General features: G+C 43.3%; 2 protein-coding genes across 6 annotated transcripts in view; one reads left to right on the top strand and one right to left on the bottom strand.

Moving 5' to 3' along the window:
- Positions 1-1,514: 1,514 nt before the first annotated feature.
- On the top strand, positions 1,515-3,701 carry nr0b1 (nuclear receptor subfamily 0, group B, member 1). Its single transcript, XM_034574137.1, has 2 exons — positions 1,515-2,337; positions 3,109-3,701. Exons 1-2 carry the CDS (start codon positions 1,668-1,670, stop codon positions 3,348-3,350), a joined length of 912 nt encoding a protein of 303 aa, XP_034430028.1. The 5' UTR covers positions 1,515-1,667; the 3' UTR covers positions 3,351-3,701.
- A 4,821-nt stretch (positions 3,702-8,522) lies between these two features.
- The window catches only part of il1rapl1a (interleukin 1 receptor accessory protein-like 1a), a 165,671-nt gene continuing 146,824 nt past the window's right edge, over positions 8,523-27,369 (bottom strand). For 2 of the 5 annotated variants that reach the window (XM_034574131.1, XM_034574132.1), the window contains exons 7-12: positions 23,632-23,764; positions 17,847-17,992; positions 16,046-16,192; positions 13,100-13,270; positions 12,142-12,186; positions 8,523-10,861 (exon numbers count right to left, since the gene is read on the bottom strand). In XM_034574131.1, coding sequence (XP_034430022.1) covers positions 10,140-10,861; positions 12,142-12,186; positions 13,100-13,270; positions 16,046-16,192; positions 17,847-17,992; positions 23,632-23,764 — 1,364 coding nt within the window. In that variant the 3' untranslated portion in view covers positions 8,523-10,139. The remainder of the gene's footprint in view (positions 10,862-12,141; positions 12,187-13,099; positions 13,271-16,045; positions 16,193-17,846; positions 17,993-23,631; positions 23,765-27,369) is intronic. The other 3 variants (XM_034574134.1, XM_034574136.1, XM_034574135.1) reach the window with 3 other exon arrangements.

Below are 27,369 nucleotides of genomic sequence, written 5' to 3'. Positions count from 1 at the left end.
TGTTGAAGCACTACTGCAAAAGTTTTTCATCCTGCCTCCATTCACAGCCGCGTCCTTCGACGAAACAGAGCAGGGGACACTGATGTCCTGCTCACTGCTATTTCATTAATGTTGCCATGCACTCAATGTCATCCTTTCTTTACACCAAAGACAACCTTCCGCGGAGACCTTCACGTGGCAATGTGAGGGTATTTTGTTAGGTGGCTGCACCAAAACTGCCTGAATATCCGGACCTCGAGTCAAGACCATAGGCCAGGACACTGGCTCAGAAGCTTTTTTCCGAACAAATTCCCTTATTACGACGACTCATCTTTGCTTAGTTTCTGTCTCCTCCGTAATCACATCCAATTTCCCCCCTTCCTCCCTCTCCTTCTCTCTCTCAGGTAGCAGTCAACCCTAACCTGTGATCCCTCTTAGGAGCAATTAAGATAAACCTCTAATTCATCTGCTTTATCCCGACCTGTCGTTCTCCGTCTCTCACTCACTGACCTCCACTCCTCCTCTCTTTCAAACCGCCCTCCCGCCCTTCCCCATCTGTGCTCTCTTTCTCTCTCCCTCTTTCAGCTGCTCCCCATCCTCCTTCAGTGACAGAGGCAAGGAGAGCACTGAGTCATGACATCATAATTCACCAGCTCCTGTTTTCACGGTTAAATCAATATCAGTGTGTCCGAGTCAAGGTTGGACGTCGGCCTTCACAGCTCAGCTCTTCCTACTTTTTTTGCCCCCCCCCCTCATAGAAAATCATATAAATTTTCCCTAAAATAATTAAGCCTTCAGATCTGTCGCTGGCCTATATTTTTTACCCGGCTCCTGCCTGATAAACAGCGCTGCCAGAGAGTCAAGGTAATGCTGAGAATAGAAGCCGGCTCTGATTTCTTGTCTGTCTCTGCCTCCTCTCTTTCCTTTTTCTCCTGTCTCACACAATTAATAACATAATCACTTCTATTAACCAGCAGGCCTTTTGACTGTTTGCATGATATTGTGCATTGTGCCAAAAATGTCACATATTTTGTATTGTTTTACTTTAACATTTCACAGGTGAGCAAAAGAGTTGGTTTGTATCATTGTGTGGTGGGGTTTCTTGCAAGAAAAATGTCCTTTTGCAGTGCAGTGCATCTGTGAGGGCACTGAAGGGGGGGGGGGGGGGGGGGGGGGGGGGGGGTAAGTGTGTGTATGCATATAGGTGTGTGTGCATGTGTGTAAGTTTGCACATGTGTGTACGTGTGTGTGTGCATGTGTGTATATGAATAAGTGTGTATGCACATATGTATGTGTGTGTGTGCATGTGTGTGTATGCATTTATATGTTTGTGTGTCTGCATGTGTGTGTGTGTGTGTACATATGTGTGTTGGCATGTATGTATGTATGTGCATGTGTGAGTATGCAACAATGTGTGTGTGTGTGTATGCATATATGAATATATGTGTGTGTGTGTGTGTGTGTGCCATACAGAGCAGGAGGTGTGGAGGGAGGAGGTGCCAGAGTGCGTGGAGGTGGACCATGCACAGTGTGAGCAGGCTGTGTGACAGAGGAGCAGACGGGAGCTCATATAAACGTGCTGCCTTCGCTCGGGGCCATCGGGGGATAAGAAAACAGCGCTACCTGTGTCACTGACCTCCGGCTGCTTCAAAGCGCAACAGCCGAGCTCCGGCTCATGCAGAGCGGCCATGGCCTCGCTGGAGGGCTGCCGCTGCCGGGGATCCAGCGGCCGGAACAACAGCAGCATCCTCTACAGCATTTTGAAGAGTGACAGCCTCGTGAGCACCGAGGAACAACAACAACAACAACAACAACATCCACAAGAACAACAACAAACACTGCAACACCTGCTCCACAAGACCTCCTCCTCCTCCTCCACCACCGCAGCCTCCTCCGGCCCGGCCTCGCTGCAGGAGCTCCGGCAGCAGGCGTGCTCCTGCGGCTCGGCGCGGCGCCGGGGCGTCCTCCGCTCCCCGCAGGTGACGTGCAAAGCGGCGTCGGCGGTGCTGGTGAAGACGCTGCGCTTCGTGAAGAACGTGCCGTGCTTCCGGGAGCTGCCGGAGGACGACCAGCTGGTGCTCATCCGCAGCGGCTGGGCTCCGCTGCTGGTGCTCGGGCTGGCGCAGGACCGCGTGGACTTCGAGACCACGGAGACGGTGGAGCCCAGCATGCTGCAGCGCATCCTCACCGGCGTACCCGAGCGCCAGACCGAGCCCCCGGCCGGGCAGAGCAGAGCGGCGGCCGGGGTGTCGGTGGTGGACATCGAGGCGATCCGAGCTTTCCTGAAGAAGTGCTGGAGTGTGGATATCAGTACCAAGGAGTACGCGTACCTGAAAGGAGCCGTGCTCTTTAACCCGGGTAGGTCTGGGTTTGTAAACTTATTGAACACGGGTGACACACATGAGTACAGACTGTCAGAGCATCAGAGAGGCTTTGTCATGACAACAGTTTGTGATGGAGCTTATATGTGCGTCAGAAGTTTAATTTAATCAGAAATTAGGGTCCTAATAAAGAAACGTGTAGTGCGTAAAGACAGGTATGTAAACCCGAGGGAGTCACTTTGGGTTGAATATTGGGGGGTTGAGGTCAAATACTCTGGATAATTCCTACATTATTATATATGACCAATATATATTTGCACGATAATCACTTAGAAATAACCCTATTTTTACGCCACACGCTAGATAATAACCAACAATAACAATTTGGGTGAAAAAAAGTTAGTCTTTGTTGAAACCAACCACCTTATCGTGTTTTATAACAGTGGAAATCAGTAATTCAGTGTGACAGTATGATTATCAGTGATTATTGTTTTTTTTTACATGGCTGTTTTGATTATTGGGGAGGTTACCCCCCCCCCCCCCCCCTCCCCCCCCCCCATCCATCTGTAAATTACGCACTAGATAGAAAGATGTCATTAATCTCCCTGAATTTTATAGTCCATCTTTTGTCTAATCCCATGCAGGATTTTGGATAAATAACTTGTTAATAACAGCCTCTCACTGAGAATGTTTTATATTTAAGTTGTATGAAAACCTTTCTAAACGTTTCCCTCCACTGTCTCACCTCCATCTCCTCCTCCCCCCACCCCCCATGTGCTCCGGCCTCTCCTCTCCATCCCTGACCCAGATCTGGAGGGTCTGCGCTGCCTCCACTACATCCAGTCCCTGCGCAGGGAGGCGCACCAGGCTCTGAACGAGCACATCAGGCTCATCCACCACGAGGACACGACACGCTTCGCCAAGCTGCTCATCGCCCTGTCCATGCTGAGGGCCATCAGCCCGCCGGTGGTCGCCCAGCTCTTCTTCAGGCCCGTCATAGGCAGCGTGAACATCGAGGAGGTGCTCATGGAGATGTTCTACGGGAAGTGAAGAGGAGGTTCAGGTTCAGCTGCCATGTGGACTGAGAGGCTGTGAGAGAGTGAGGGCAGAGGAGGAGGAGGATGATATAGGGACTGAAATTTACAATTTACTACTGCTGTGTGCGGGGAAGTCTGCAAAAAGCTGTGAGACAACCAACACAGGCAAGAGACTGTGTGTGTGTGTGTGTGTGTGAGTGTGAGAGTGAGAGTGAGAGAGAGAGAGAGAGAGAGAATGGCAGAGAGCATGTTGAAGGTAGGATATGTTATAATAGAGGAAAAATACAAAGCAGCTGCTGGAATTCATAATTTATTTGTTTTTATATACATTATTTTTCTATAATAATAAAAGAATACTCTCTGAGCTGAGCTGTTTTTGAAATTGATTTATTACTGTATGTCTATACCCGTGTGTGTGTGTGTGTGTGTGTGTGTGTGATACTGCTCTGTCATGACACAGTGGGAAATCAGTCCCAGACAGTATCTTATACAGGAGATAAAATGTCTCGGTGTGTAAAAAGTGATAACCACAGATCTGAAGTGTACCACATTTGAGTAGTTGTGTTGCAATGTAGAAATGTTTACAAGTCCTGCATTCGAGTTTTACTTCAGTCAAATTATAGGCTAGATGTACTCGCTTAAAGATACATTTAAAGATACAAAATTAAAAGTACTCCAGTGTGAAATCAGTCCCAGACAGTATCTTATATAGGAGATAAAATGTCTCGGTGTGTAAAAAGTGATAACCACAGATCTGACGTTTATCACCTTGAGAAATCGGACTCGCGCTGATTCCTGTGAGCTACTGTACAGACGTTATTGAAAAAGAGTTTGATTACGTCATCTATAATCACAAGGCTGCAGTTATTCACACCAGCAGTTCAGTGTCCGGCAGGAAAATCTGAGAGTTCAGGAGTTCGGGACACGAGTGTGAAACTACAGTTCCTCTAAATGCTGTTGAAATGCCAGGTTAGACCGCCAGAGTGCAACAGTACACCACATGCAGCCATTGTGTCTCTCTCACACACACACTCACACACACTCTCTCTCTCTCTCTCTCACACACACACACACACAGTTTCTTTCCAGACAGGTGCAGGATGCAGAGATGGTGCAGTACAAGTGCCTGAGGTAATGTTCTACCTGTCCCTCCAACTCTGGTCATTACAGGGTGGAATTTTCTGGATGCACACCAAACTGCCTCCAGCGAGAAGAAAGTAATAATCTCTCTCTTCCCTGCAGAGGAAACGCACCAGGAGACGTGTGCTGGAAGGAAACAACAGCTATGTCAGTATTGTGGTGTCTTCATACAGCATTGGCTCCCGTTAATTCTATAAAGGCTGCATGTGATGAAACACCGTTCAACGGGAATGTTCACCTTGGGCTTCCTGCTGTTACAGTACATACAGTCTGACCAAACGGTTTTATGGAGCCGAGTCCCCGGACGCCTGACTCCCGCCTCCAGCAGCTATAATAGTTAGTCACTGTTCAAAGGCCAGATGGTCTCAACCTGTGCTCGCTCCCTGTGGCTCTGTCTTTGAGTATTCTTCTGGGCAGAAGGTGACTATTAAACATTTAGATGTGCCCTCACTCTTGGATTATTTACTGAAACAGAGGAGGAAGAAGTACTCAGGTCTTTTACTGATGTTAAAGTAGCCGCACTGCAGCTTAGACATATGGTACAAGTCTAGTATAGGCTAGATGTATTAGCTAAAGAGTAAAAAAATAATGTGAATTATATTACAAGATTAGCCCATAGTTATTGATGGAATCGTGTGAAATGCTTTAATATTGCAGTTGGTAAAGCTGGGGCTAATTTGAATACCTTTGTATATATTATAGCACATCATTTATTTGTTGATGATACTTTGTTGTGTTTATCTGAAACTGCAAAGTAACTAGTAATCACATTCAAACTCAAATTAGAGTGCATACCTTCCGCCAACGCTCAACAGTCCCCTGTAATTTAATCAAGCTGCACCAAATTTCACACATTCATAGAAATCAGTTCTTATTATGTGCCTCCTGATTTTATTCATCAAGAACCATGAATAATTCCGAACAAATGTCATAAAATGTCACAATGTTACAATGTCAAAATGTTAAAGAAAGTGAAAAATAGTTCCTGGATCAGCCCTGTGATCTGGATCCACACCAAAAATGTAATGGGTTCTCTCCTGACCCGTACCACATTAAGTACAGTACTTGAGTACTTAGTTACCTTTCACCACTGCAACCAAATAAAGAAGAGGAGGAGAACAAGATCGACAGACATTTTCTCTGCTGAAATTACAGTTAGAAATCTTTTTTTTATCTCTCGTTCAGAGTAGCACCAGCCCATGAAGTGACACCTTGATTGTGGACGTTAAAACTGGGAGCACTGCCATTAGCTGTTGTGCAGAGTTTAGAAGGAGGCCTACAAACTTTAAAAAGCAGCAGGGTTTCTGAGAGTAACGACCTTCTTAATGGGAGTGATGGCAACAATATGTCTGATGGGATTGAATAAAGCTCTCCTAAACCAACGTTTATTAGAATCACAAACGTGGGTTCTCGTAAGAAACTCTGGTTTATTACGAACTCACTAAGTTGTTACCTTATCTGCCAGAGTATCTGCTGTCTGGTAGTTATGACGAATGGACAACATACCAAAATTAAATTGAAATTATTTCTAGTTTCTCCAACAAAAAAAAACACACAGACAGATGTTTACCAAGCAGATGGGTTTTTAAAATGCACCTCTAAGTAGCAATAACGTTACCTCTGTGCTGTTTCTACCCAGTTCAGTACAAATAACCACATGCACAGTATGAGTATGGATTCACACTGAATTTAAATAGTTGCAGATAAAATTCAACAGCGCGATGGAAATATGAAATATTGATGCCATGTGATGTCACCTCCTGGTGGTGCTGATTAATCATTGCACCCTTTGCACATTTAGCCACTGTGGACTCTGAAGATATTCTCCTTCCCGCCTGCGTCCTCTACATGTTCCCTTTCCCTGGGACCTATTTTCTCTCCAATTAAGTCCTTAATTGCGGTGGGTAATGAAGACTCTATTAATCCTGTGTCTGCTAATAAAACTCCAGCTGTCCGCTTGGAGGCTGCCAACGTGCAACAGTCACCAGCGTCAGTGCGGTCGACGTGCTGTGTGTGTTTGCGTGCCTCCAACTGTTGGCATCTTTTATTCAAATGAATTTCAGTGGCGGTGGTTTAATTTATTTCTTTTTTTTCTACTGATGCTGCCATAACTGTTTTTAGTTTGTGATTGCAAACCAGCCCCCTCTGTGCACCGAAGCACTGACAAAAATGTCCATCGTCTCTCTATTAATGCCGACACTCTCTCAGTCTCACACTCTCTCCCTTCCTCTGCCTTTAACTCTGCCAGTGTATCTCTCTCTTTCTTTTCTTTTTTTTCCTCTGCCCCACTTTCCCCTCTCCTCTGTTCTCTCCGGGGACTGAGAGGGAATCAGAAAATCTGCTTTCTGTCTCTGTGTTTACCAACGCTCACTCACAAACAGCCCTTGTAGGTAGTGTTTATCCCCAGGAGAGGGCACTGTTTGGCAACACTCAAACGCCACTGTGTTTACGTTGCCAAGCGAGTCAGGCATCAAGTGAAGCTGCCTGACTTTGAGCCAGACGTACTGTATATTTGGCTTATATCGCTGCGTTGTGAGTGTTTACTGCTCCTATCTGACAGGCTGGATAAGGAGGATGGGGAGAGAGCGAGGGAGATGCCATGTAATAAATGTCTCCAGCCGCTAATGAACCAGGGAAAAGGCAATTACATGGTATGCATTCGTCGCTACAAGACCCAAGACCCCCCCCCCCCCCCCCCCCCGCCCCGCCCCCCCAATCAGAACATTTTAAAAGGTCAAACTCCGATCACAAGCTCCATTATTACAAGCTGTCTAATTGTTGACTCCCCCCCCCCCCCCCCCCCCCCCCTTTTGCCCATTGCATTGACATTACGCTGCACATGTTGTAGCGTTGTGTTATTTCTTTCTCAAAAGTGAAGGAATAATTGGAAGGATGCAAACGTACATGTGGACATTAGCTCCATCCCTCTGTCCTCTGGGTTCAGCAGGTTTCACTGTTGGCAAAGCATATTTCCCACTGTCCCCTCAGAGGTTTGGTATTTGGATTCAAAACTGAAATGAATTCACTTTGTAGTTGTAAAACAAAAGAAAGAGAGGCTGTGTCATAGACTGCAAATAAAGATGAACTCAAACTGCTTCAGAAATGAAGCCAAAATATCCCCAATACTAACGCTATCTTGAGCATTTGGAGCCTGAATCTGCAAAAGTGGTGGTGGGGAGGCAATGAGATACGGTATCGAGGTCCCGCTGGTACAGCCCTCAACCAATCCTGAGCAAAATCATATGTTTCACCGTTTGCATCACTGCAGGTATCAACAAGTTAGATTAAAGACTTTTTACGAGCATAATGAATGAAATTTAAGATCTATATGTCAAATAGGACAGACATGAAGGAATATCAGAGCCCCAGATTTACTTACACTTCCCCATAATTAAAAATATTGTGAGATATAGGGAATAACCCATGAAACGGCCATTATCTCTCAAACTTCAGGCAGAGACAGGAGGTATCCATATTATTTCCCACAGCCAAGCTCAGTGTTATGAGATATACTCTGACTGAGGTTTTCGTAAACTGTGAGCTATCAGTTCCACAGTGGTAATCTCATTTTAAAGCTGTACAAGAACTAGCTAAAATGACAGAAACCATTGTGTGGAAAAATGTATTTTACGTGTGCTGCGAATCTTCAGTTTGGCCCATGCCCCATCCACTAACATGGAGGAGGCTGATATTTATGACCTAGACTGCAGCCAGCAATCAAGACACTTTGGATTCACTTCTGGGGAGCTGTGATGTCGTCCAACATTCTATACAGTCTATGATCTTTACATACAAACACACTGTTTTCATGGTGTTTGCTACTACTATACTACTGTAGTTTTGTAGAGTTGGTCACAGTTTTGTTCTGATCTTCACAAATTCAAGTCACTTATCAGTTCCATCAGGTGAGTGTCACGGACATCATGAAGTCGCAGACAGTGATGGATTCATCATTTACGTGACTGTTGATCGTGATCTGACGAGTAGCAAGTTCTAGAATTTACTGCCAACAAAGAGTCAAGCGTGGACACAAAAGAAAACCATCAAAAGGAAATCAATGTTTTTAATGTGCAGTGAGAAAGTAAGGGCAACTGATAATGATTGTGTTTCTATAAAGATAGACATTTCTTTCCAAGTGAAAATCGTGTTTATATATTTATATAAATATCTATATTATATATAGAATACATATCTATTTGCTATGCATACTCAAAAATCACACCTTCAAATATATTTAAAAAGTCTTTCAAAACACAAATTATTTTCTTTCCTTAAACATGAACTATCCATATGAACCAAAGTAATTATCAAGATGGGAATAATATTTTGTTTAAAAACAAACAAACATTGAAAATGCTTTACTTTTGAATCTAGAACAGTAGAGGGCATATTTTTTCATGTGGGATTCATAAACCACCTTAATCTCTGAACAAATCAGGAATCACGTTGCAAGGATACAAAACCAGCATGACACTTATACACAAATCCCCCGCTCCATGGTCAATGAAATGCAAATCAATGTGACTTCTCAAGCAAACTCTTTTCTGTTATAAAAATAGAATTCTTTTTTAAAATAATCTACAGATTTCTTTTTAAGGTGAGGCATTTCACTATCACTCTAAAACAGCAAGGCTGTTCATCTCAGTAGAAAATATGACGCTTTAGAGAGAGATCTGCCAGTCTGTCGGTCCGTCTGATTGGAGAGGACTAGCACTGCCCCCCCCCAGCCGCTCCACCTGCTCGCTCTCACAGGACGGTGAGTTTCCATCAGCTCCTCCTTCTTTTTGCATATTCTATGATTTTTTTTTTTTTGTCGAAAGAGAGTTTCCTAGATGCACCCTCTGACAGGTGAACAAAAAGAAGTTTCAGCTCCTCGAAGCTCCTGAAATGTCCAGGCGATTCCAAAAAGTGTTAAAAAATGTTCTCTTAAACTACACAAAGATTTAAAAACAAACAAACAAACAAACCAAAAAACACAACAGCGCAGGTACATGGACACACTGGCTTTCCAAACAAGCGCGTTGAAAGAAGAATAAAAAATAACCTAAAAAGAGATAAAACAATATAAAATATACAACTGTTTCTAACAAGTTAAAGCAAAGTCCTACATTAGAGAAGGCAACAAATAAACATGATTGAATGAAACAAAACAAAAAAAAGAACAAAACAGGAAAACACTGATGCTACAAATAAATTGAAATATATGTACAAGACCCTGTTTTCCTTGTGTTTGTATGTATGCACATTTGTGAGTGTTTGTATGTGTGTGTGTGTGTGTGTGTGTGTGTGTGTGTGTGTGTGTGTGTGTGTGTGTGTACACAATTGCCATAGAGTGTTGGTTCTTTAATGTGGAGTTCTTGCGAGTCCGTCTCTCACTAGAAGAAGAAACAGTGTCTTCGTTACACCTCCTGTAGTTTCACATAGAAAACATCTCCTGTAACACAGGTGCAGTCCGCTTGGAAAAAACAAAAACAAAAAAACCAGAGCAGCAGGGTCCAAAAACCTGCTGTGACTCCATGACTCGCTGCTGGTTAACAACAAATGGATTCCCAAACGCTTTTCACCAAAAATGGTGAGCATGAACCGTGTCCCTCCCCGACTGAGCCCAGCCACGTCTGACCCTGATTGATCCCCTTCCAGCCGACGCAGAGCCCGCCCATCATTACCAGATGACACTGGAGATGCTGGTTTCCCGGGGCAGCAGAGGGAGCATGGCGTTGTTGGCGTGCGCCTCCTCCAGGCTGTGCTCTCGGCTCTTCCCGGGCGGCCTCTGTCCGTTCAGCAGTGTCAGTGGGATGTTGCAGTAGGTGTGCTGGTTCCCCAGGGAAGAGAGAGGCGGCAGGGTCCCTCCGGGGGGTAAGTCATACTCGTAGCTGCGGTAGTAGTGTTTCTGCCTCATGGTGGTGTGGTAGGTGTTGTGGAAGGTGGAACGCAGCTCCGGGTGGGCGGTGGCCATGGCGGTGGAAGTGGCTGCTGCCATGGAGATGGCGGAGACGGTCTGCAGCTCTCCGAAGGGGCCCTGCTCGCTGACGTCCAGCGCCGGCTCGTGGGTGAGCATGGGCACTGTGCGCCTGAACGGCATCTCGTACTGCAGCTGCTTCCAGAACTTGGAGTTGAGCTTGTTGCTCTTGGGGCCGCGCCACTTGATGACAGTGAGGGTTTTAATGGTATGCTTAAGAGCCTCCACCTCCTGGTAGTTCATGATGCCGCGCAACTCGGCGCACTCGATCAGGATGACTTTGATCTCGCCGGTCACCAGCATGTTGCGCAGCCGCGTCTCCAGCTCAAAGATGCTCCAGCCTCGCCGCACCACGTAGTTGGGTGTCATGACGATAATGAGGCGCTTGCTCTGATCCACGCAGCGTGCCACATCCTCTATGTAGGCTGCAGGAAGGAAGGAAAAATACAAAGACGTGAGAGCTGAGTGATGTAACTTTAGAAGAGTTTCAGCCAAAGAATTGATTAAATGAGAACAGGACAATGACACTGGACAATGATGGATGGACGTGAAGCAATAAACACAAAACACAAGACAATGACCCAATTTTTGCCTGGTAACGCTGTTTACCTCCGCCAAGGAGGTTATGTTTTTAACCCCTGTCCATTTGTTTGTTTGTTTATAATCAAGATCACACAAAAACTACTGTATAGATCCCAATGCTCGGTGGAAGGATGTGGTATGGGTCAGGTAAGAAGCCAATACATTTTGGCGCAGACCCGGATCAGGGGTTGGATCCCCGAATTTTTTAAAACGTTGTTCAACATTGTGAGATAGGATGTTTTTCAAGGATAATGCAGAAATGACTGAAATTATTTCCATGAAACTTGTTGGAAGGATGTGATATGGGTCAGGGAAGAAGCCCTGTAACATTGCCAGCTAGTGTGTTTTCAAAATTTTCCCAGGGAGCGATTTATGGATCTTGCGCAGATCCAAGTAACAGTTTGGATCTTGTGTTTTTGTAGGTGTGTAGGATTCTGTTCAGCTGTTGTACAGTAACAAATAGAGCAAGAAACCTGTAACTATCACCAATGTATAACTGAGATAATGTGGATTCAGTTGGGAATAAACGTTATTAAGTATAGGTTTGTTTCTCATTAGTTTGCTTTAATGCCAATAAAAGCTGTTCTAAGTGTAATTTGCTTTTTTAAATAATTTTTCCACAATAGAAAATTGTATTTCATGATCTGCAGGGTTTTGTTGGCTTTGCTATGAGGTCTTATTGAATTTAAGGGCATTGTTGGGTCTTGGCGGAGATATAAGCTCTACTGAGGGCCATTCTAGTTGTAGTCTGGAGTTTATGCAAACAAGAAAAGGACTGTACATGTGTGTGTGTGTGTAGACATATTTAAAAGCCTGACATTAGTGAAGTAAATAATGTGTCTTGAGATCTAAAGCAATGTGATGTGTTATTCTGTGTATTTGGACATTTGAATCAGTACACTGGGTGAATGGTGGACAAGCGAAGCAGCAAATGGCTACAGATGGGCGGCGATGATTGATAAAGCTTCGCAGTCCATAAGACTAGGCCGAGCTGCCGTCTACAGAAGCGAGCCTGATGCCTCAGATCGCAAAAGAGCGCCACTCGCAGCGTCTCTGTGAAACTTCGCTACGAGCAGGTAAATGAGAGCAGTTGACAGGAGAGGAAGAGACTGAGGGCGGGTACCTCCAAAGAGCCGAGTGTCATCCGGGTAATGTTCATTGGTGAGACCTAAACATAAACATTTGCACATTCAGTTCACAGGCGGAACACAGCACACACACAGAAACAATACTCAACACATGCAGGCGTAAGAAAGTGGCCGCTCCTCTTGCGCATCTTTTTTATTGCACATGTGATTAATCATATTCCATGTTTCCCTGATTGGACATTAATCTTCAACAATTTTGCTTGGCACTGACACTGGCGGCAATTTTCTTTTGATTAAAGGAAAGAGGCAGTTCAGTCAGCAGTGCTCAGAGCCTTTGCACATTTCCCTCTGATGTTTAATTCAGTCTGGACCAACTAGGACGTGTTTGCGTTTTATCAGTTCCACATGAAGCCCACAGTATACACACGCAGCATCACCGCTAACTAGAGCACACTGTGTACCGCTGGCACAGACGGGCACTGCTAAGCAGAGTTAGCACGCATGAGAATATGTTCAGACAGAATTTTCACATTTGTTCAATATATCAGCTCCTGATACACAACGTATACGGTGTTCCCATAGCGATAGTAGACAACATATCAGGGGAACGGCTAATGAGGAATAATATGATTTTCAGATTTTATCCAGAGAGTTTTGAAGAGAATGCAAGAGAAGGGTTCAATATGTCTTTTTCCCTTTTCCCCTTAATTTGGAAATTTGGAGGAACCCTCTTTTAATCATGTCTAAGTTTGTATATAGCTTGAATTTGATCTGAGACAACAAAACACTGGAACACAAGACGGTGACAGTGAGAAACGACACTGACGACAAAAGGACACACGACAAAAACTTCAAACTACGACAGGATGTAAGAAATGTGCCACAGCGCTGCAGCGACCACAGCAAATGTAAACTCAACACTCGACTACAGCATGTCACGTGAACACACAAGTGTATGGCCGGCACTTGCACACAGACAGCCACAGCGCTTACTTCCTGTCGGGATGAGGTCTCGATCCGGGATGAAGAGTTTGTATCCGTAATGTTTCTCCAGGACGTCAGGGAGGATCTCCAGGGCGAAGCGTTCCTCCTCCCTGGTCTCCTGACTCCACTGGTCGGGGTCCACTTTGGTGTAGGACAGGTACGCGTCGTAGTCTTTGTTTTCTGAGAAAGGGAGAAGAACGACAGGGAGGGGCTCATGAATGAAAAGGTGGAATAAAGTCGTTGACATCCTGCACAATAAAGTGTCCCCCGAGTCCCTGTGGCACAATCACACATGTGCACATTTAATTCATCATCTCAGTCTAAAACCATTCAGCCAATATAATATTTTACACAGCAAAACCAAAATTATACATTTTCTAATTTTAAGCCCAAAATCTCATAAAGCACACTTTAATTTTAAACATTTACATCATGCAGTAAGTTCATCAGAGCATCACAAAATCCCATTTTTCTTACTGAGTTTGAATAATTGCTGCATTTCAATAATCATTACATACATAAAACATCATATATATTCAATAGTATTCAAGTAAAGTATAGATACAAAACACGATGACAAAAATGTGCAATTAAAGCAGAATTAATTAGTGCAGAAGCATTTGAAATAATGTTGATTTTATTTACTGAATGTCCTGTATTACTGTAACATTTTCTAGTCTGATTCTTTTTTTAAAAAGATATTTTTTGACTCCCTTTATTGCGTGAAATGGTGAGTGAGAGCGGGAATAACACGCAGCAGCAGCTGAGTCGGCGCCCGAGGACTCAACCCTCCACATGCGACGCGCCCACACTACCACATGAGCCAACGGTTGCTCCATTTAGTCTGAATTGACAGTAGAGTCCATACAAAGCAAAAAGAAGAGTTAGTTCACTGTGTTAGTTTACTTCTCTTGCTCTTTTTCACATTCGATTGAATGTTCTTACTATTGTAGTATGACTCCATAAAAGCCCCAGCTTGGTGCAGACCAGTCGACATCATTTGCCTTCTTAATAAACAGGTTCAAAAAGCTCAGACCAAGAACAGAAACGTGGACAGCGGTGTCCATATACTTTTGGTCATGTGGCATAGATGAGAAAGGAAAACGGATGTAGATTAAGAAACACCTCGATCATGATTCAAGCAACTCTCTCTGCCCCACCTTGAAATGATTTCCCAGGAGACGGAGAGGAAAGAACTTAAAAGGCAGAAAATAGACGACAGGAAAAAAGCTCTGCTGGTGACATGATCAGTAAGTCCTACTCATTACGCTCTGTAGAAAGTGGAATGTGGGCCAGCCAAAAAAAAGAGGAGAAGGACTTTTTCTCAAAAACTCTTTGAGGAGCGCATGCAGCTTTGAAACTCGGTGGAAAGGCCAGGGCTGCGCTCAATAAGGATCCAAACATCAAACAACGCTTTCAAATTAGCAACCAAGCTCGCAAATTAACCACCTAGCGAAAATCAAAAACAGCTTGTATCAGTGGTCCCTGACGGTATGACTTAATAATGTGGAAGTTTGAGTCAACAAAACTGTGTGTAATAGATAATTCATGCTACTGTAGAAACAATCGAGTGATTTGAAAACAAGTTCAGGTTTTTTTTCCCACAGAATTTTTGAGAAGAAAACAGAGAGGCTCGGAAATACAAAGCTAGAGAAGAGAGAGAGATACTGGGACACATACAGACAAATCCTTTCCTGAAGTAACAAAAGTTAACTATGTTCTGTAGCGAAAACAAAAAGTTGACCTCCAATTTCAGGCGGTTTACGATCCTGTTTGTCGCTCGGGGACGGAGCTGCGAGCCCGTCGAGTCCCAGAGTACCACAGAGGGTGGGCATCATTCCATGACATATTGAGACTGATCTCTTTTTAAATGGGCAACAAATTGAAAATCTGTCTCCTCTCTTCCCTATGCAGCGACGCTCACACACACACACACACACACACACACACACACACACACACACACACACACACACACACACACACACACACACACACACACACACACAAAATCACACAATCAGGTGCACGTCTATTCCAACAGCAATGAGAGAGAGGAAATGAGATGTTGAGATCACAAAAAAAGAGAAAGGACATCTGTATCAACCAAAGAGTGTGTTATGGATAGTGGCTTTGACAGAACACACACACGGCCATGTTTTTTTTCTTTACTCAAGATTGTGGTTTTTCAATTCAAGAGCAAGACTTAGTTATTTCAGATTTTGCAAAGCTTTCACTCAAAGTCCCTCCGCTTGCACTCAAGTAGAACCTGGTAAGATTTCTTGAGCTCAAGCCTCAGCTCTTCTCCTCGCTCTCAAGCTGCTTCTGTGCAAACATGAAACGTCTCCTTGAATCATCGCTTGAGATTTTTGGGGCAAAATGTCCCCAACCAATAGAATGTGAGGTGTAGTGTTGACAACTGAGACTGCCCCACCCTCGTTGTGGGTGTGTTAGCTTTATGTCTTTGAGAGCTCTGTACGGGCGGTTACTTAAACTAGGGTCATGCACGCAAAGAATCAAGGATCTTAATTTGTTTACATTATGGGAACACTGTTGCTAGCAACTATAAAAACAACATAGACATCACCCTGTTTCTTCCTTCTGTATTTTATGGGAACAGTACCATCAGCAAAAGTAACCACAACTAGAGCAACTCTATTTGTCACAGCTACACCTAGCATTCTATTGGTTGGGATATTTGAGTGTGAGCGCAAGGTTTTGAGTGAGAGCATCTGAATGTGAAAATCCTGCTCTCAAACTGAAAGAATAAAAATCAATCAATACAGGTGTAAACAAACAATAGATATTCACTCTCATGAAAACAAACCCACAAAGGCACCGACACACTCATCAGCGCTTGCTTGTGACATCGAGTTTGAACAAGACAGACGTGACAGAAAAAAGAGCACCAGAGAGACAAAGGGAGGGATTTTTCTGAGACGCTCTCGTCTTTACCTCCATCAACGTCCTCGCTGCCAAACTGCCTCCTATAGAAAAGCATCAGCTCGATCTTGTAGCACTTGTAGAGGGAGATGAGGAAGATGAGAAGCAGCAGGATCGCTCCCAGCCCTCCTGCCAGCTCCACTGTGTACATGAGCTCTGCTGAGGACAACACACACACACACACATATATTCAAAAATGCTGACACAATCATGGTTCCAACTCCATTCGCAATTATGAAAACACAAAACGAGGTTGACTCTGCAGCAGATTGGACTCTGTTTTGTTGTTTCCTGTTAAACTGAAAGAACAAGGCGGTTACAGGACACATCTACATCGGCCGGGAGGTTGGACAGTCGACAGTATTTTCAGCGCTCGGCTCAAAGCTGAGCAGCATCAATCTTCACTGGGAAGAGACACAATGCTCATAATGAGTTTGGGAAAAATGAGAGAGCACAGTGCACGGAGACAGAGGGGAAAAAAAAAGAGATTATGAGGAATTGGATTCATTTCTTTGGCGCAGCGCAGCAGTGACACAGCCCTGCACTTTGGCTGCCGTCCATAGTGGGACTTGTGACAATTTTGGACATGGATGGAGGCATTTTCAAAACAAGAGGCTTCAGTTTATTCATCTCACTTACTCCCCTCTCCATCAAAACTCTCGCTCTGGCATTTCCTTCCCCCCTCCTTTCGTTCTCTCTGTCTTTCCATTCATTTCTCTTCTCTATTATCTTCTCTGCATCTACCTAGAGACCCAGCCTGGGGAAGGATGAGTTATTGTGTGTATTAACGCAGCGTTTACCTGGCTGGCTCAGCTAGAACAGGTTTACATTTTATCACTGTCACACTACGGGCTGGAGAACGGCATGGCTACCATAGCAACGGCAATGTAGAGTGATATATGCACCAAGCACAGATACATATCTTTACTAGAAATATATATATATATTTCTTATTAAATTAAATTAAATTCAAAACTAAGTTCAAATGAAAGAAATTATGTTATGTTGTTTTTTTCTTTCCCACACAAGCAGCGTCACTCATTTTAAAGAATGAGGTTATTGAAGTACGATTTTTGTCACTGAATAAAACAATTTAAGACTTTATTTTACCTTGTAATGTGTGAAGGGAGATATCTGAAGTCCTTATTCTGTTAGAAAATATTCTAATACATGCAGTGGTTGTGGTGTGTGTGTACACCTGACAGCTTTAAACCTACAATAAATATATATTATAATAAATATATATATATATATATAAATATATATCAATATTTTTGTCCATAACGAGCTGTATACAACAAAACTTATCTCGTTTCAGCTCTGCTTTGGTCTCAACCCATGGCATTTGGTGCCATTATTTTGACAGTGACAGACACATTCATCGTTCTAAAAATAAGGATGAGAACAGATTCAACCTTCGAGACATGAATTAGTACGAAACTTTGCCCAACGTTGCTTAATCTGATGGAAGGATTTTGGTATTTTTGGGGACGTGTGCATAAAATGATGTACAATACATCTAGAATATTTGTAATTGAGATAATGGTGCGGTCAGGATTTTAATGTTTCAATCCTTATAAAGCTTTAATAAAGAGTAGGAACATTATGACTTTACTTGATTAAACTGATATTAGTTGTGGGGGTTGTTAATAAATTAATAATAAAACTTTTAATGTGAGAAATAATTCAGAGGCCAGTTGCTTAGCGTTGCATTAACGTTGTGGTCAGAGAGTCAGGACTTTTTCAAATTTAAAGCCACTTATGATTAAATAAAAGGCAAAAAAGGCCATGGGAAACGTTGGAGGGCTCCTACCTCTCCTGAAGAGCTGGATAGTTGCTTGGCGACGGCCGTTTCCATTTTCCACATAACAGGAATAATTTCCCAGGTCCTCCTCCTCCAAAGAGTCAATGGTCAAGGAAATGGCCACTTCCTGTTCTCCCAGATGCTCCTTGATCAACCTGCAAGAAAGATAACAGAACTTAGAGAACAATGCCTCTGCAGCAACATAACAGGGACGCAGCTTGTTAAAGCAAGTTGATTTGTCCTGTGGTGGCAGCAGCATGTGGGTGATGGGGCCTCAGGAGTCATAATCCTGCAACGGAACATCACAAAACCCATTAAGTCATTTTTCAATATGACATATATAATAAAAAAAATACCCATGAGCGGTGCCCCTCTGTACAACAAAGGTATCTTGATGAAGCCCCTTTTGTGCTAGTGTAATTACCTCATGGTATGTTAATTTATTTTTCTGCACACAAAACATATGAAAAATGAAAATCAATAAGGACTATTCCACGGGGTGTGTGTGTGTGTGTGTGTGTGTGTGTGTGTGTGTGTGTGTGTGTGTGTGTGCGGGGAGGGGATCAAATAATGGCAATGAGAGGGAAATCTTTTTATAGCGGCTGCCATGGTAACGGAGAGAAAGTAATATTCCATAAAGTAAATGAGTGTCCCCCGCTGGGCTGCTTGAGCCTGATGGAGGAGGAAATGGGGAGATAATGCTCTCTCGTACCTTAGACACACTATTTAGCCCACTTTTACAGCACCCTCAGCACAACTGACACTTAGGAGGAAACATGGTGCAAATTAGAAAGAGATCACCTCTGTTTGTTTGCGTGTGTGCACGTACGCAGTGTGTGTATTTACAGTATGTAATAATAAGGGCGATGTGATGAAAGGAAGAGTGGAATGAAAAAGAAGGTAAGTGTTCTGGGTATGACGACTCTTAAGCATCGCTCTTCTCTCTTGTCTTCAAGCCGATAAACTGCACATAAGGACATCGGTAATTGAAAGTGTATCGCCGGCTTTGCATAAGAGAGGCTGAGGCGTTCAGTGCCGCTGCCGATGAGGATGATGATATTTGTAGTTGCAGCTGAGTATTGTTGTGCAATGAGTTGGGGGCTGGGCCGCTGTGAGAAAGAGGCATGGGAATAATTCATGTCTCTCCGGGGAGTGGTGGGTACTTTGAAGCCTCTCTGTTTCACATTATCACACTATATGAGCTGGCAGAGCTCGCTGCCATACAACCCGATATAGATAACTACCACCGCTGCACAACCTGAGCCTCACGTGGGAAATGATGAGGACCTAACGTTGAAGTAGGTGGATCAGAAGGTGCAGGCGAAACACACCTACCTACTGTCTGTCTGTGGAAGCGCAGTGTCAAATTTGTAAACGCTCAATGGGGGGGGCAGTGTGTCTTCTGTCTGTGGACAAAGTTGAACAGGTCTTCTTCTACGTCCTCAGATAAACTACAGCAGCGGTCGGCAACTGGGCCAAATCGTGAGTCAAAATCACAGCTAGATCATTTTGATAATTTCATTTTTCTTTCACCATATCGGACTGATGCTGATCTCCATCAAGGCAACAACACTCTTACAATAACTTCTACAAAATAAAAGCTCAAAGTTTTTATTTTGAAAAGTTGTGAGCTCGAGTCTGAAGATTGTGTTGATGGTTTAACAGACTCTGACACAACATATGAAAAAATAAAAGCAATTCAGTGAATCACTCTAACTTACAAAAACAGTAATTCAGTGTCATTTTAGGAGAAACCTTCACTATAAAATCTTCATTGCAGATAAAGCAGGTAGGATGGACACAAAGTTTTCAAATTTCACTCAGCACCATAGACTCTACACACAACATCCAGCACAGAAACACTAAAAGGTGACAGTATGTTGTCGGATTTGTTTTAAGAAGGGACAGACTAATGACCAGGAACAATTCTGAAGTAGCTCCACAGCATTAACACAGGACAAGAGAACAGCCCATTCCACACAGGCAGGTTCCCAACGGGCATCGCAATAGTCGATACGGATGAGAAGTGAAAGACACGCACAGACGCAGCTGAGCTTGAGCCAGACAGTGACCATCAGCTGCAGTGTTCCTGCTCGTGTGAATCCAACCGACTAAATGTCAGATTCGTAGAACTGCGTGTAGATCTTTGTAAAACTCTGTAAAAGCCTCCACCTCTCTTTTGGGTGATAGGGTTTATTGACACAGAGTTAGCAGAATGAATTAATCGTGAACTCTCTCTCAAACTATAGTCTGCTCCAGGCACTTTTTTTTGCCTTTCAATATTCTCTCCCTTCCTCATTAGCAGAATCTCTGTGTTTGCTCATTTCGTGATCAATTCTCAACTTACTCGTTCTTTTTTATACATTCACCTCGACGGGCACCTGCAAAACACCGACTGAAACGGGTCAACAATGCATCGATCACGTCCTTTATTATGCTGAGCCAGATTTCTTTTGCTAATTTATTCATCTCTGCGTGCTATGCTAATCTCCATTCATCCGTGCTATGATAGCAACAATAGCCCTGTCCCGTTGGCACAAATGAGAATTTATGGCCTTGGGGTTATACCACAGAAATGAACTCCTGCAAATCAATATGCTCCAAGTTGGGTAAAGATATGCCTGCAGAAACTCTGAGCCCGATGCATGAGTGCTGTTCTCTAAACTCAGGTTTAGTAATGCATTAGTAATAAAGTTAAAACTGTGTGGGTGCCAGCCCGAGGAGGAGAGGCAAGCCTCAGAAACAAGCCCAATGTTTCGGTCCACTCTGACTAGTAAAAGGGAGGCTTGGCTGCAGGTTAAGCACAGATTTGTTCTTGCTTAGTTTCTCCTGCCCTCCATTTTTTCCCCTTTCGCCCTCTCCGAACCTCTGGCTGCCGTCACGGAGGTAAAACCAAGGCTCTGACTGGACCTAAACAAGGCTGGAGTAGCAGCATCAGCAACAGAGAGAGGATGATCAAATACATTATTGACCCGCTGCATGAAATATCGGTATGAATTATTGAAAAGATAACCCCCCCTCAGCCGTGAGTGGGGGGGTCCTGGTGTCAGGGGGTAATGAAGGACGAGAGAGAGAGAGAGAGAGAGAGAGAGAGAGAGAGAGAGACAGAGAGAGGAGCAGCAGCCGTGGTTAAAATGAAATTTGTTGCTGTTGCTTGTTCATATCAGCTCACAAGCAAACTCACTTTCACAGATGTGTCTTCTTTATTTTCCTCCTCTGACTCCTTCCATATTTGTTTCTCTTCCTCGCTTCTTTCCTGTCAGCCTCTCCCTCCCTCTCTCTCTCTCTCTCTCTCTCTCTCTCCTCCCCCACTCCCTCCCCTCCGCCTCGGCTCCCCGTGAACCATCTGCATGCCGCTATAGGTGGGTGCAGCGAGGGAGATAGTGATAGTGGCGGCGGTGTGAAAAATGGCGGTTGTTAACCATCTGACAGGGCTGTCTCCCCAGAGCTGCAGCCTCTCCAAACAGCCCTAATGGGAAACATGCACATGGGCCAGGGAATGGACTTGTTTAAATGTGTTACACCACTCACAGGGAGAGACATGGAGATGGGCTTGTTTTAAATGTTTCAGAGGCCTGAGAGTGAGGCTCGGTGAGAAGACTTTTACATCACTTCGCTGTAAAATCAGACAGTAAGAGAGGTCAGGGAGAAATTGATTTTTCAAATAACGTGTTTGACATTTAGCACATTCATCTGTGGTGGAAAATGTCAGGGCAGATATACAATTATGTGAACAGACAGCAGGGCATGGACTCGCTTTTTGTAAAACTGTGCTTTCACAGTTTGGTGGTGAGTATAAACCAACTAATGTGCATCCTGTTCTGCAGCAGAGAAACAGAAAGTTAAAGGAGGAAGAGATTCTCTAAGTAGAAGATATTAGATGGAGAAAAACAAATCAGTTTCTCAGTTTGTCTCACAACTTAGGCAGAGATAGAGACCCACTTTCTAATAATGTCCAAAGTGCAGAGCAATTGACATGAATTTTCTCTGTGTTCCCATCAAATTTCCACACTTCCTTTTCCTTTGAAGAGGGAAAACTAATTGAAACGCTGCAGAACTCGAAGAAACAATCATCAGCTAAACTCACAAGAGGATTAATGCATGAACGTCACACAGCAAGGGATGTTTTACTCAATGAGAAGTTTCATTCTTTTAAGCAAGTTTTAATTACATTAGATTAGGGTGGCTGTGGCCCAGGAGGTTGAACAGGTTGTCCACTAATCAGAAGGTCACCGGTTCAAAAGAGCTGTGTGTAAAGAGGTGAATGGCAAAACTGTACTGTGAAGAGCTACGAGTATTTTTAATCCCTACAAATAAAACAACATTTGATGAATTAAATGCACAACAGATTTCCATTCAAGGACCTCATCACAACAGTCTGTGATTGAAAGATTTGAATGGAAATTTATATATATTGGATGTTGAGGAGAAATGAGGGAATTGGTTGAGGTGGAGTAACAACAAGCGGCTCTGCTGTGACGCTCGTCGTGGTCTGACTGCTGATAGTGACTGAGGGGTAGTTAGTTTTGAACAGTTCATATCGTCATCTGAATCAAGCGAGTTGCCGTCGGGGATCCATGAATAGACATGAACCACGGCCTGTCTTCCAAGAGTCTGAGTCAAACAGAGCATGATGGGTTGACCAGGTATAAGTTGGCTTGACAGGTGAGTAGAGGTGTGGTTGAGGTGTGGTCCTCATTTGTTTTTCTTTATTTTCTTATTCAGTTTCTCTTTAGTCTGTTTTCATTCTGGAACATTTTGACCTTGTCATTGAAGTGTCACAGAAACGGAAAATCGAGAGAGAGCTGGAGATCTTCATGATAAAAATCAGGCATCTGTAGGGCGCTAATATCCATGAACGGGGGAATTTGGTGCAGATCTGGATTTTGTATATCAAAATATGTATTTTTATTCAGAGTCCGTACTGCAACAATTATTACTTTCAACTTCATCAGAGAATGGATATTTTAATGTAAACAGGACATTTACATGGTATATGTATCTGATTCAACACATACAGTGTATTTGCAATACTGTGATTAAGTGGCCAAGTGTTGCTAACTATTGAGTGACTAGTTCAGTGTTCAACCTGACTTCAGTGAAACAAGATACAAAAATACATATATTTCTTTTTCCAGAGTGTGCGAACAACACAGTACATTAGCACCTATACTGTGGTATGTAGTAAAGATACAGTAAGTAGTGATATTGAAGTAACACACAACTCTCATCTGTTTAGCTTTTTACCAATTTATGACTGTAAATCTTTAAATGATGCTGATACACAGCACATGCTCGTGTGTGTATTTAACATAATGCAGCAAATGCAACACCTGCAGTTTAAAAAGTGTATTAGCAATTTACAGTCAAGCATTTTCCCTGTTACTCCAGATATTGTGATGTATGATAGATGATTATCTTGATATGTGTATTCTATTGTTTCCCTGCACAGTGTTGCATGTCTCACCCAGTTTCCACCTGACTGCCGGTGCATTTTCACAGGACAAAAACATGATTTGAACGGAAGGATTAAGGTGTCAATGTGAATGAATAGTGATCTAAAACAAGTTTCAAGTCTCTGCATGATGTAAGGTGGCGGATAAATCTCAGGAAAATGGTTGGTTTAGTTTATGCAATTTGGAGTTAATGGGCTAAAACATTCAAAACCATTGCTGGCGTCCTTTAATATTTTCCAGTGAATTCATCCACAGCTGCCATCATTCTCTCATTACTGCCAATGAAAGGATTTTAACACCGTGCAGCAATAGCAACAGCAGCAGCGTGTGTCTCTTACTTGATGTCGCTCTCCTGGACTCTTTCTTCGTCCAGGTCTTCTATGAACTTCTCCCCCTTCATCCAGTAGATGAGCGGGCTGACGTCGCCGCTGTAGCCAAAAAACGCCCGGCACGTCAGGTTCAAAGCACTTCCTGCAAAGACAGAAGACGGTGTGCTGTCATGCTTAATTGTCCCGCTCGGCAAAAAGCCTTCAAAGTCAGTCAATGACAAGAAACCAGAACTGCTTGTTTTGTGGTGATGTGCATCCACAAATCATACACATATATATTAAAATACACACACACCCACACGCAGATATTTGCACAAGACTCATTTAAAATGGTTACTTGACACAACATGTAAGCTGGACACTTGATAAACACTGATAAAAGCAGACAGTCTTTGCTTTCTCACAGACCCGAGGGAAACATCTCGGGAAATTTTAAGATATGTTCATGCGCGCACACACACACACACACACACACACTAGACGGATCTAAAATGCAAGTAAACAGCAGTGAACACATGAGGGCACTCAAGAGCTTCCTTAACCCCCTGAGACCGTGTCCAAAAGATAAAAGGAGGCAGAGGGAAGTGAGCAGAGGCTGATGGTAATATTATTTTATTTAGAGCTGCTGCTCGGGATGAGGGAAGGTCAGGAGTCAGCAACTGCAGTTTGCTGAGAGTTGATCCAAGCAAGAAGTAGTTATTGTCCCCAAAGGGCAAATTATGTACTTCTTTCCTGTCAATTGATGGATTATCTCCTTGGTTCAACAGTCGAAAAAAAAAAGGAGATATGTAATGCGACAATTTAGAAAAGTTTCCTCTACCTGCATTGAAAACTTTCAATAATGCAGGTGTTATTTTTTGCTGTTTGAGATTGAATCAAAATCCCTGGAGAGAGCTTGGGGTAAAAAAGTGAAATATGTAAACCTAATATTACATGTAGTTCTGATCGGAGCTGATTGGAGTTAATAAAAACAGGCTCCTTTTAGCACTCATGCATGTCTGTGAATTATATGCAAGTAATAAGCTGGTTAACATAAAGATGGAGCATTGTTGTCATATATTATGCACATGTTCATAGTGCCTTCGTCTGAAGAGGAATTCTCTGAGGCCTGGGGTGCAGCAATCACATGCTGCTGCCTCTCTGTGAACCCACAGCAACATGTAAACAACACATAGATCAGGGAGGCTCGTGGTGCAGCACATACTGTAAAGTTCTCGGGAGAGCGAGCGCTGTGAGTGACTGGCTGCGGGGCGTGGGATTTTCTTTTTTGGGAAGCAGCAGGAGAAATGCTAGAAGGGGACGGGGGTGAAATGCTCGTCCCTTTTACAGCTGGATTTATGAGCAGGAGTGCAAAGAAAACTGCGCTGGTATGAGGCATGTATTCATTAATGCTGCTTAGCATGTTGCAGCCCTATGGACACCTCCTCACTAAGGATGGATGTGGGATTTTTGAAAATCAGGGGCCATATAGGCCCCCAGTTTATACCTAGGGGCCAAATATATGTCCAACATCAATCCACAATTCCTAATTCAGTAAGATGCACATTTAAGTCATTCCTTGTTCACTGTTAAGTCTATGGCAGCAGCAACTAACATTCTCACACAGAATGACACTCAGTAGAGCTCATACCACCACCAAGGCCCAACATTCCCCTTATGAAACCACATTTAAATTCACTAGATCCAGTTATTTTTGCATCTGCACCAAATTGCACACACTCATAAATATCAGTCCCGTAAACATTTCATCAAGATCCAAGTATTACAAGCATAAATATGTTGAAAAACCCTATCTTGCAATATTACATGAAGTGAAAAAATATTCCTGGAACTACCCCCTGATCTGGATCCACAATAAAATTTAATGGGTTCTTCCTTGGCTCATTTCTCACCCCTCCACAAAGTAGTAGTAGTTTTTTTTGCATAATCCTGCTAACTAACAAACCCAGAGGTCACTGCACTGAAAATACAGATTTGATTTCACTGTGCTCATTGGTCCTCATCACTTGTCAAACCAAAATATTTGATTCACATCAGACTGTTTAAGTGAATCATGTTAGTTCAACATGTTATTTATCAGCTACTGTAAAAAACTATTTATCACTTAATTTTGAAGTAATTGAATCATGTCCAGGGCACCAGAATATCAACTGTAACTTAATATACAAATATTTTTCAAAGCTCGGAGGTACGTGCTCTCCAAGGCTAATGCTCTATCTCACCATGTTAAAGGAGGTGAAAATAAAAATCTGGATCCACCCCCCATGTAAAGGGTTGTTCCATAGTTCAGGCCCAAACCCTCCACAAATGTTAATGGAAATTGCTTCTGTAGTTTTGAAGTAATACTGCTGACTAACTTACAAACAAACGCTGATGTGACAGTGGTGACTAAATGTTTTTATTAAAAGACACTTCTACTGGATTGCACCAGGGTTTTCTAATATTTTGTCCACTCCGTATAATGATCTCTGTACCCAACACACCACGAACAAGTCCTGCTCCTCTTCCTCACATTCTCTGACCGTGACCGGTGTCACATGTCCTGAGGTTATTCTGGAGAGAGGATGGTGTGTGTTTGAACTAAGGGGCATGTATCCTCTGCGCTCCCCCTGCCCACAACACAGACGCAGCTTCAAAAGACTTCAGTAGGTCGCTCTCGGCACAGGGAAAGTTTTATGGCGTGTAGGAAAGGCGGCTGGGAGGAGACCCTGGAATGAACCAATAGTACCGTCTGTGAGGAGCAGTGGCTGACATTTCCAAAGTTCAACAGCCACTCTCAGCTTGGTATTTGTGCACAGCCGGGCTCTACAATGACAACACGCTGCACCTACAAAACAAGGAACCTTCTGTGTGTGATTTACACACTCACACAAGATTTGGTGCAGTACAGTCGCACACAGGGGAATAGCTGAATTCTGTGTATCTGTAGTCATGTCTCCACTAAAATATTTCGTGGTAAAGGATCCCGGATGTTTGCTACTGAATTACAAAGATATGAAAGGAATATTACAAGTATAAGGGCTTCAATGACTGAGTATTTATATTATACTGTATAGTTTCGAGCAGAGCTTTTTAAAATAGTTATAACATTACATTATTCATCAACAAGAGATCAATTAGAACAACCTAAATGTGTTTGATCTGGTTAAACACATGGTTTGAAGTAGTTTTGGGGAATTTGACTGACCAAAAATCAGAAAGTAATAAATGCCTGAGGACAGACCTCTCTATGTGTTTGCTGCAGTCTGACGTTGTGCCAGACAGAGAGACGAGGCCATCTTTATTCATTGTTGAGTGTCAATGAGATCAAATAACATAATCATGATTAAAAACCAAGTAAACGTAAGATGGACTGAGGGTGAAGGTTTCTCCAAGCTTTGTCTAAGGTGAGGTCCACAGTCTCAGACCCCTGGTTTAGATCAGAGGTTCTCAGAGTGGGACCATGGAGGCTCCTTGAGGGGGTTCCAGAGGGTCCCCGGCAAAAAGGGGAATCATTTATTTGTATCCTTCAGTAACACACCGAAAGTATATATGACTATTTAGGTCCTGAGTTTCATACATTTCCTAAAACAATCTAATCTAAAACCCAAAATATTGTCAAAAGGGGTCCATGGTGTAGTTTTTGTCGGTTAAGGAAAAAGCACAATAACTAATCATTTTGTGACTTCGGCACCATGGACAGCTCTGTGGGTTAATCAATATGCAGCACCGAGAGGCTCCTGATATTTCAGAGCCATTGTCATGGCT

This window comes from Hippoglossus hippoglossus, chromosome 21, assembly GCF_009819705.1.
Source record: "Hippoglossus hippoglossus isolate fHipHip1 chromosome 21, fHipHip1.pri, whole genome shotgun sequence".
Lineage (NCBI taxonomy): Eukaryota > Metazoa > Chordata > Actinopteri > Pleuronectiformes > Pleuronectidae > Hippoglossus > Hippoglossus hippoglossus.
Note: the sequence above shows the minus strand (reverse complement) of the source record. Positions and strands in the feature narration are given on the sequence as shown.

What these genes read in the sequence shown, in the direction of transcription:
- nr0b1 (XM_034574137.1), top strand. Translation starts at nt 1,668, where the DNA reads ATGGCCTCGCTGGAGGGCTGCCGCTGCCGGGGATCCAGCGGCCGGAAC. An exon ending in AGCCGTGCTCTTTAACCCGG is followed by an intron (nt 2,338 to 3,108) that starts GTAGGTCTGGGT and finishes TCCCTGACCCAG; the next exon opens with ATCTGGAGGGTCTGCGCTGC.